Source organism: Diuraphis noxia, unplaced genomic scaffold, assembly GCF_037042655.1.
Source record: "Diuraphis noxia isolate RWA-SAM2 unplaced genomic scaffold, SU_Dnox_SAM2 contig0002, whole genome shotgun sequence".
Classification (NCBI taxonomy): domain Eukaryota; kingdom Metazoa; phylum Arthropoda; class Insecta; order Hemiptera; family Aphididae; genus Diuraphis; species Diuraphis noxia.
This window is the reverse complement of record NW_028301712.1, coordinates 10,735,582-10,747,171: the sequence shown is the minus strand read 5'-3', so window position 1 is coordinate 10,747,171 and position 11,590 is coordinate 10,735,582. Positions and strand designations below refer to the sequence as shown.

At 27.0% G+C, this 11,590-nt stretch overlaps 1 protein-coding gene across 2 annotated transcripts in view; it reads left to right on the top strand.

Moving 5' to 3' along the window:
• Positions 1-11,590, top strand: part of LOC107173503 (uncharacterized) — a 55,770-nt gene that overhangs the window by 37,538 nt on the left and 6,642 nt on the right. For both annotated transcript variants that reach the window (XM_089220471.1, XM_015524065.2), the window contains 2 exons: positions 47-158; positions 2,296-2,687. In XM_089220471.1, the coding sequence (XP_089076597.1) occupies positions 47-158; positions 2,296-2,687 (504 nt within the window). The remainder of the gene's footprint in view (positions 1-46; positions 159-2,295; positions 2,688-11,590) is intronic.

Genomic DNA, 11,590 nt, shown 5'->3' with positions numbered 1-11,590 from the left:
TAAACATTGGTCATTTCTTACCAACTATAATTTTCTTTTCCTTCAGATTTGGAAACAAGTCCAGACAAGACGAAACGGACGCAGTCGCTAACGTAACCTCTTTCCCGGATTCATTGAGCCTAACCAGTTACAAAACGGATGCCAGATGGCAACAGTCGGTAAGACATTTTTATCCACTTCTTTACAACGTATTTAATATACCTATATAATATACATTCACATTATACTTTTCTAACTATATATTTCATTCACACACAGCCGTGATTATTATCCGTCGTTATACTAGGAACGCTAAGATTATGTCACATTACTGGTTTAGTTTGTTTCTATTTTTTTTTTTTTATTATCCCATTCAAATTTGTTCTTATAAAAAAAAACTTTGACGCATGTTTCGCATCTGCTGCTCTGATGATTTCATTGAAGTCAGAGCACTTTAAAACGTGTGTATGCGAAACTGAGAAAATGTTCATCTAAAATAAAAAATAAAAATTATACAATGTATAAGTAACAATTGAATGGCAGTATAAACGTCACTGGTTCACCGTTCAAATTCATCAAAAGTATTTGAATACCAGTCCATAGCTTATTAAATTATAAGTACAAATGTTGGCATTTATTTAATTTTAGAATAATTATGCGATGGCTTTAAAAATCACTAATATATATATTATGCATTTATTATTTATAAAGAAATTATTTTGAAACTGCCTATAAATATTCAAAATAGTTTCATATAGACTCGTTTTTTTAACATAGTAGAGTGCGTTTTAAATACAGTTATTACTTTCAATCATAAAATATAAATACAGAGTGATTGATTTATCATAAGACACTCATTATTTCAAAAAGTATTGACTTTTTTCAAAATATTTTTTTACATGGTTTCAAGTTGTTAAAAAACCAACGTTTTTATTAAAAAATTATATTTTTGAACGACAACATAGAGTTTTAATTTCATATTCCAAAGCAGAATATTTTTCTAAGTATTTTGATACATATAAATCGAATTTGGGGCTAGTAGTTTCTGAGTTATAAGTATTTAAAGTTTAGATAGACAAGCGGAGTAGTGGAAAAACATTTTACCGGGTAACCCGGGGTCTGCCTATCAAAACTTTAAATAAGTACATACAACTAAATATAATTAAAAAGAACTCTTCATTTTTTTATGTATTATTGGGTAATGCATGATATTTAAATTAATTTTTTATCTTAACATATTTAACATCTTATTACATACCAACCTACCGAGGAATAAATTATATACCTGTTGGCTGTTGGTTATGAAAATAGTCTTAGAGATACAATAAATGGTATACGTATTACACATGTAAATATTTGGATACTATATTTGAATGTTTTTACTAAATTATTTTAGGTAGTTTTAAGGTTTTAAGGTTGTACAAACAAAATAAAATCATTCGCTAGAATTTGATTAAAATCCAAACACCGTAACGAATTTAAATAATTGTTTTTTTTTTTTTCATAATATATTAACGGAATACTTATTATTATTATTTTTAAATATGTATTCAAGTAAATACGTCTTATTACGTAGTATATTTTACAATGCTGCAGTATTAAATATTCAAGCATTTCAAGCTATATTTTCCTGTGAAAGCAACTTGATGTACTTTGATATTTGCAATTAAATATAGTTTTAAAAATAATAGTTATATAAGCTACGCGTTGTAATTTAAGAATAATAAAAATAATAAGCATCACATAGCGATCCGTATCTATCTACCTATCTATATTCATAGATATAGTTAGCATACTATATACACATATCTTAACAGACACATCGATGTATTATTATACCTACAACGTATACGAAATCGTAAAACGTAATAAAAAGAAAAATATTTGGGAAAAATCAAAACTAATCTATCTATTATTATTTATAAACATATTATATACATTATGCGATGTATGACGTTCTTTGTTTTAATACCATGATTTGCTCGATATATTATACGCGCATTTTACATAAAAATAAAACCTATACACACGCAAGATGTTTATAGATCTTACAATATATATCTGCTGTGTATCTATATCGTAATATTCATATAATAGTGGTCGTGTACGGTTTTTTGAACGAAAATAAAATACACACGTATTAATAGATAATATACGAGTATATTATAATATATTGCATTAAAAACAAGTTGTACGCGTATGCATATATGCGTACATATATAATAATATGTTACGCATAACGTACAATATATATATATATATATAGGTAAGATTAAAAGTCATAACATAACATAATATATATATATTTTTTTAAAGGCACATGGAGGGACCGGAAGTTCGATCGAAGAAGAAAATGACGACGAAGGCGGTGATGTATCACCGCGTTCGTCCGCATCGCCCGTCAAGTCTACCGTGTCGCATGGCCGCCAGCGTCTACAGACAGTTGGAGCAGCGGCAACGACTGCAATCGGTGGACACCAACCATCGCCGCCTGCTGTTCCATTACGTCGACATCAATTGCCGACGGCGACCGACGAGTTTCGCGGTCGACCGATACTGCGCAGCAAGTCGGACGTTGGTCACAGGGCACCCAATTTGCTGAGTCTGTTGCCGGTAGCGGTGGCTAAGACCGACGATCGACACGAATACGATCCAAATCAGTTGGAGAACTTTTTTGGACATCTAGGCCTCGATCCCGACGAGTACAAGTGAGTCAGACATAACAATTTAATAATTATATTATAGTAATGTAACACATCGCCAGCTCACCAGCAACTGCAGGTAACGCGCGTTATGCGTTATACTACAGTGGTGCAGCAAGAGACGAACTCTAATGGGGGGAGGGGGGTTACTAAAATTAGTTTCTATTTATAAATGTAATAATATATCAGTAAGAGGGTAGGAAAAGCCCTTCGTGGTTTTTCATGTAATTTACTAAACCGTTTGGGATCAGTGATTCGTGGTTGGGGTTGTTGGTTTAAAACTGATATATACAGAGAGCGTGTTATATACATATATTATGTATATATAGCAACCCCTAAACGTGCTAGCAGGTATACTGAGTACGTTATAATGTTATATATATATTTATACTATCGTGGCTATTTGTACGGTGTAGTCTCACAAATATTCCTTTATACATGCTGTATAATATAGCTACCCCACATGAATTTTGCATAATTTTTAATTCGTATATTTGAATTTTATACATAATTTATTACCTATTTATTTACAGCCATAAAGCAGATATTAATAATCAATATTAAAATATGAGCATTATGCACATTAAATCAATTATTACCTTCATGATTAATGTCCTTAAAATATATTGCATGGTGATATATTATATATATAGGTTAGATACCATCATCATGTAAATATTAAATATGAATATTAAAATAATATAGGTAATATAATATAATGTTATGCAGCCTATATTTAATAAATAATATCGAAAATGTTTAAATTTAGAGTGCTTTGCAAACTCATTTGTCTTTTTATAAAGACTAGACCGGCTGCATCCCCCTAATAAATATAAAACTTTAAACCCTGAAACTTACAAATATATGCATTTATATATATAGGTACCAAAATGACCCGAAATTTATGACTAAATTTTCTGTTAAAAGCGATGATGTTTTCCAACTTTCAATTATTTCGAATCACGAAATCTATATTCTGTGGGTACCCCTACATAAGTTACGTATTACAGACACGTGTTATTACAGTGTTATTATTACCATGTATATTTTATACCGAATATAGGTAACTTACTTATTATATTACACTTAAAACTTACGGCGAACCCTAAAGTTATCAGAGATGCGCCGCGCTTTGTACGACAATAGCGTACTATAGGCTATAATGTAAATTATACTCTATCTATATGACTATATGTCTATGTCTTTTTATACTTACGATATATGCGTTCAAAGGCTATATATGTCAATTTCTGTAATTCATTGACACAGAAAAATGTACTTCAATGAAAAAAAAAGTAATGTTTTTTTACTACGGTGGACGTCTCTACTCTCTAAGTACATTTTTCGTGTGTGTACAAGCCATGTATGGAATATTTTCTTCTGAAAACTTCGTCGAGATATCATATTTTGAACACTGAATACAGTAGCTACCTAATTTAACCTATATTACAAAAAATATGAAAAATCGTAGTTAAATATATTATGTTAATATAGTGCTTTATTATAGGTTAGAACCAGTCATTAATTTATCGTGCATTTTGATACTTATAAATTTAAAATGAAATATAAAATTTGGTACCTATTTATTAGACATTTTATGTATTTATGCAGTCAAATTGAAAATAACAATAAATAACGACGTCGACGTTTCGTATAAAAATGATTTTAACGTGGCCTGATTGCATGTCAAGTTGTGGTCACCGATCTCAAAAATGTCTTGACATAAATTACCTATACCTAAACATTCATTATACATATTTATTTGAAACGTTATTTAATGTCAGAACACCAAAGTTATTTTTCACGATGAGAGTAATTTTTCAAAAGCTACTACGCGGGTATATTATAAACTTATCTTTAGGTATTGTACATACCATTTATTAAATATTAAAAGCAACCTTTAATTTATTTTTTACTGCGACCACATTATTATGATGACAAAAGTATTTAACTACTATACATGAAGTTTTCAATGCCATTATCAAAAAATAAAGATAGTATGCTTTTAGAGAAAAAAATAATATATTTCTCTTTTCGGAAAAAACTCTTTTATAAATAAATCACTACCTACATTTTTATAAAACTACTTAACTACATAACTATTTATACATAAAAAAGTATATTCTAAAATACTAAATATAATTTACAAAAATTCAAAATTTGGAAAACTATTATTATTTGTACTTATATAACTGTATGCAGTCTGTATATCACGTATTGATTTGTTTCCTCTTAAAATTAACGAAAACTATCTGACATATGTACAATATCAATGCTAGTAAAGTGCCTGAGGAGAATGGGGAGAGGTTAAGGGTTATATCCTCTGACAGTTTATTTAAATATTTATTACTTATTAGTTAAAAACACCCCCCTCTCTTGAAAATTCTTTGACTCTCCACCGATTAATTCAATAAATTAAAATATATAATTATAATATATTAATATCATATTGATAAAATGATAATTTCAACATTCAGTAATCTCGTTAGTAATGTGTTTAATAATTCAATTGACAATTACTATAAAAATATTTGCATTACTAGCACTTTATTTTAATTTTATATAATGTGTAAGAATTTCAATAATTTTAAATTTTAGAAACCTGTAAGTACATATTTATAAATTATAATACTACGCTCTTATCGGATCTTGCACAATACTAAATACTATACTAGATTCAATAAGAATCGATGGTTTAATTATAAAATAATAACTTCGTCAATAGCGAATTGCGAATATAATAGTGAAAAATTCAATAAAATACAAAACCAAGGATTTCTATAAGTGTGAGAATTAATTAATATATTTGTCATTGTTACTAAAAAACTAGTGTCGTTTTGAAAATGAAAATATTACCAACTCGACTGTTCGTAATTTTATGTCTTACTCCCTCTACAAAATACAATGAACAACACCTTGTTAATAGTTAATGTCATTAAAATTGTAGCTCTTCCTAACTTTTCCTGTTAATTGATACTAATGTATATTGTCAATAACAGACTTAAAAATATAATTCACATTCCCGACTCCCGAGAGATAAAATATATTATATACAATGGGTCTTTATAAAATGTATGCATATAGCTTTATAGTTTATACCATTAATCTTTTATATTTCATGTTAATATAATTTAATCTTTCTACTCCATAGTTTATATACTACATATTCCTTTCATGTCGACAAAACTGTATTCATATAACACGCATTATGTAAAATAATATACTATAGGTACTTAACTAATAATAATATAATATTCAAGCACACTAGTGTGTAATATTAAATATAATTTTAACATTTATAAAATTCTGTTATATTTTGTTAATTTGTTAATAAAAAAAAGAATATTAAAAAAACATAGTTATATACACCACTGTCTAGTGTCTATATAATTAAGTAGCCATTTGATCGCTGTAATCGAATAGTAGGTAATAGATATAGGTACCTACATAATAATATAATATATGAAGTAACTATTATAGACATTTCGATAGTTTTTCTTTATTATACGTTGCAATTACGAACGAAGCTATATGCGCCATGTCAAGTATTGAACTGCCGTATTCTGTGCGATTATGCCCTAGTTATCGCAACCGTCGAGTGTTGACATGCTTTTCATTAGAGTATTTGCTTTTTTATGCGTTCCTCATGTTAAAGATGATTTAGATAAAAATTATCTTAAAACTAGTGTAAACTACTCATTAAGCATTACTCAACGGTGTTATACTCTTTGCGTTAATCATTTATACTAGCTGTATCGTGATTATAATTTAATCCGACAAGCCTTATTAATGCGTATATGCGCGTTTTGCTTGATGCTTACCTATACCATTAAAACGCACATACACTCGATTCGCACACTTTTATTATTTCCTTTGAACGAATTCTACATATATTGTTATATAAATATATAGGTAATGCAAGACATGAGTATACATATTATATTGTATAGTGTACAGTGCATACCTTTATGGCTGTGTAATGTATATATATATAATGTTAATGCATATAAAGGTGGTATAATATCTTTTTTTTAACCACAATAGAATATTCCGCTGTAATGATACAAATCCTTTTGTTTCGATTACGGGACGACGCCTCATTGCCTTGTATTCACCGTTACAGCTTATATAGTAGGTGGGTATTATTTCGAGAAAAATCCATTATCGTTATATATTATTATTCATTTCAATGTATACTTCATATTTTATAATATTGTTATATTTCTTATTGTGCAGCATGATTTGTATCTATATATGTATTATTGCTAATGATATTTATTCTATATAATATTTGAATAGTCTGAGAAATAAAACCATATAAGTACAATTGTACAAGCAATAAAGGCAACTATTCTAATTAATATCTCTAAGAAAATTCTCCTTCTTTCCATCCCGAAATGACCACATCTTACTTTTGTTCTCATTCCTTTAAACTTTCGTTAAATGAATTCTTCTTTATGCACCCTCAATAACAACTCCTACATGAATTGTGATATCCTCCATCTTCTCTTCGATCAACCAAAATTGTCAACTTAGTTGACCAATATGGTAAGATACCATTTTCAACTCTTTAGACGTCCATTTCAAAGTTAAACAAATTTTTTTCTTCCCAGCAATAAAACATTTTCTTCCCATTAATTCCTTCTTCAATCATATTTTCAGCGTTATTTAAATTTTTCTAATTAATGTAATTACCTCCCTCCAGCTATTCACTGCAGATGATAATCATAGTAATTATTAATTTTAAATAGTCTAAATAACGATACTAATAAATAACAACAAATCTATGTTTAACTATAGTTATAAATGTTACTACGAAACGTCTTATAGCATTGTAGTACTACTATTGTAGTATAGAATATTCTCTTATTATTTTCATTTTATTATACATAGCATACAGCTATACATGCAAGTATAGGCTATATATCCGAATATATTATGAAATATACACTATATGCTTAAATTATACAATATATTTTATCGATACAATAGGCGGACCTTTTTATTTATCGTTTCTCATGTCAGTATTAAAGTGCGTATATAGCTACATTAAATGCATATACATTTTATTATTTATTAATAATAATAATAATAAAAAAATAATAATCAAAAAATCAATAGGCGCTCGTGTATAATATAATATGTAAAAATCGATTAATCTAGAACATTTAACAGTTTAAATGTACATATCAGTGCGGATACTACCATATGTTTATGCGAAGGGTAAATACAACTGCAGAGCAGTATCATTAAAATGCATTGAATACGATACGATTTAACCTACGATTATGTAACACGAACTTCTCATAAAACTAATTTTATTATAAATATACAATATTTTTTTAATTAAAATCATTAAAATTTATCTTTTACCACCAGACATAGGGATAAATAACAAACCACTGGTTTTCTAATAGTTTTTAATTCTTAATAAACATCATTTTAGATTCTGAGCGGAGCGATGAATGTATTGATTTTACCATGATGTGTGCGTTTTTTTTTTTGTGTGTCTGTCATCACGTTTTGGGACAGTAAAAATGCTTCGATTTTTGACTTTAGTATACCTCTTTCGATTAGAAAGTGAATCTAGTTGGTACTTGGGGGTTAAAAGTGAAAAATTCTTAATACTTTTCTAAATAATCGAGAAAAACAAACTAAAAATTAAGGGAAAACGGGAAATTTTACGCACACTCATTTTTCGACAAAATCGATTTTGGTTTTTGATGTAACTTTAAATCGAATGACCATAGATACATGAAATTTTCACCGAATATTTATATAAGTATATTCTATCCACCTTACAATTTTCAAAACATTTCGACTTAAGTTGGTCTATTCATAGGCATTTGAAATTTTCGATCATTATTAGTTTTTTTTAAATTAATATCGGTAAAAATTTATTTGTTAGGCAAAAAAGCTTGAAAATTTAATACAAGGCTCTTAACATATTGTTACAATTGCAGTTGAAAAATAAAATAAATTCATAGTCACAATTTTTTTTTATAAGCATTCAAAGTTTGAATTTTGACAAAATACGTAAAAATCACGAAAATTCACAAATTATTTTAAGCTAGAAATTCATAAAAAATTTTCTTTTTAAATCTAAGATTTCAAAATTTAATACAAGATTCCTTACAAGTTTTTCAATCTTTATCACAAATAAAAATTCCACCGGAAATTCAAATTAAATTTTTATGAGCATTTGAAATTTAAATTTTTACAACATATTGGATTTTCACTTTTAGCGATTTCCTTATTTTGGTGTAACTCTAAAACAAATGACCGCAGATACTTGAAATGTTGACTGAATGTTTATATATTTCATAAAATTTTCAAAATATTTAGATTTGTTTTGAGCTGTTGACTGACATTTTAATTTTTCAATTTTTTTAGTTTTTTTTCTATAAATATCGATAAAAAATTATTTGTTCGGTAGAAAAGCTTGAAAATTTAATACAAAGCATTCAACACATTGTAACTATAGCAGTTAAAAAATATTAAAACTACGTAGGCACGATTTTTTTTATAAGCATTTAAAGTTCAAATTTTGACTAAATACGTAAAAATTACGGCAATGTTCAAATTATCTTAGATAGAAATTCATATAAGTTTTTCTTTTCAATTCTAAGATTTTAAAATTTAATACAAGGCTCCTAACATATTTTTATAATCGCAGTTGAAAAATAAAAGAAATACATACTCACAATTTTTTTTTATAAGCATTCAAAGTTTGAATTTTGACATCATATTATGTAAAAATCACAAAAATTTGTAAATTATTTTATGCTAGAAATTCATAAAAAATTTTCCTTTAATATTTTTAAGATTTGAAAATTTAATACAAGGCTCTTAACATATTTTTACAATAGCAATTGAAAAATAAAATAAATATATAGTCACAATCTTTATTTATAAGCATTTAAAGTTCAAATTTTGACTAAATACGTAAAAATTACGGCAATGTTCAAATTATTTTATGCTAGAAATTCATAAAAAATTTTCCTTTTATATCTAAGATTTGAAAATTTAATACATGGCTCCTATCATATTTTTACAATAGCAATTGAATAATAAAAGAAATGCGTAGTCACAATTTTTTTTTTACAAGCATTCAAAGTTTGAATTTTGACAACATACGTAAAAATCACGAAAATTCACAAATTATTTTATGCTAGAAATTCATAAAATATTTTCCTTTTATATCTAAGAATTTTAAATTTTATATAAGGCTCCTAACATATTTTTACAATAACAGGTGAAATATAAAAGAAATATATTGGCACAATTTTTTTTTACAAGCATTCAAAGTTTGAATTTTAACAAACATATGTAAAAATCACGAAAATCACGAAAATTCGCAAATTATTTTGAACTATAAATTATTATTATTTTTTTTTTTATTATTTAAGAGATAATATACAATCTATACAATATAGGATAATAAGTATATGTGAAAAGAGTAGTTATACATGAAAAGACTTGATTAAGAAATCACCCTATGGTAACCCTGTAAAATTGAAAAGATTGGAAGGTGGGAGTAAGAAGGCAGGAAATTTATTAAGCGGTAGGTAAGGTACACATTTTTTTTTTTTTAATTTAAGAGGTCTCTGCACCATCTTCTTTTTAGCCTCCAACGAGGGTTTTCCGGGAGCGTTAAGGAATTTAAGCTTTGAATCAGTGGATTTTCGTGATTGTTTAGACGTGAGAAAAATCGTTTGTAAAAGATTACAGATTCTTCTTCTACAGATTTCATACGTAGGTCGTTATGAAGGGTAAGATTAGATATGTAAGGTTGGGCGTTTGTGATTTTTCTTAGTGTTATATTTTGATATGCTTGAATTTTGTTTAGGTTCGTTTTTTTGGCTGTACCCCAAAACTGTAGTCCGTATGACCAAATTGGATAAATTATTAAAAATTTTTCTTTTTAAATATAAGATTTGAACATTTTTAATAATCTATAATATATCCTAGACAGATAAACCGTCTTCGCTCAGAATCGTTTTTCGTATACAATGATATAATATCATTGGATTTAAATTTAATTCCATCCATTACAGTAATCCACTTGTAACCTACTGTACAGCAGAGCGACATCCACGACTTACCTGCCTTTTTAGTTTTTTTTATTTAAACCATTATTTTAAATAATAATCAATTTTTAAAGACATTTCGAAAAGTTAGTTAGGTATTATAGCACATATTAGGACATTAGGTAAATACAATTTAATAAGTTACATTTCAATTTTACTTGTATACCTAACTTTGTATATAATTATGAAAAATTTGTTTAAAAGATATAAGTTAAACATTAAACATAGAATTATTTACGAGACGATTGGATGATGGGGTATTGGAGAGTTATAAAATTAGCTAGTGGCAAAAAAAATAAATCACTAGGAGTATAGATGATTTATACAATATTATGATATTTAAAATTACAATAAAAATTTATGAAAATGATTAAAAATTATATAAACTAAATATTCGCCCAATAGAGTTCACCTAATTTAAATTTGTTTTCAATAATTTTATTTGAATCATACAACATGACAACATGACAATCATGACAACATTACTTTTTTTCAATTATTTTCAACATCACGCATATGTATTAAACAATTTTTCTATAATTTCTAAAGAATAGTAAATAATTATGTACTATTCTAATCTCCGATGATATGTATACATCTTTAGATCTTTATTTCTGTCATGGCCTTGCACAGTTCTATATAAATTCTTATTAAAATATTTCACTTTTATTTAGCCAGGTTAAAACCTTATATTTTATAGTAGGTGCCATTACTACCATTATATTCTAGTTTATTTGTTTTTTATTACATGTTTCAAATTCTTGGGATGATTTTTAAAACAAGTATAATATATCTTTATTTTATTTTGATTTATTCAGG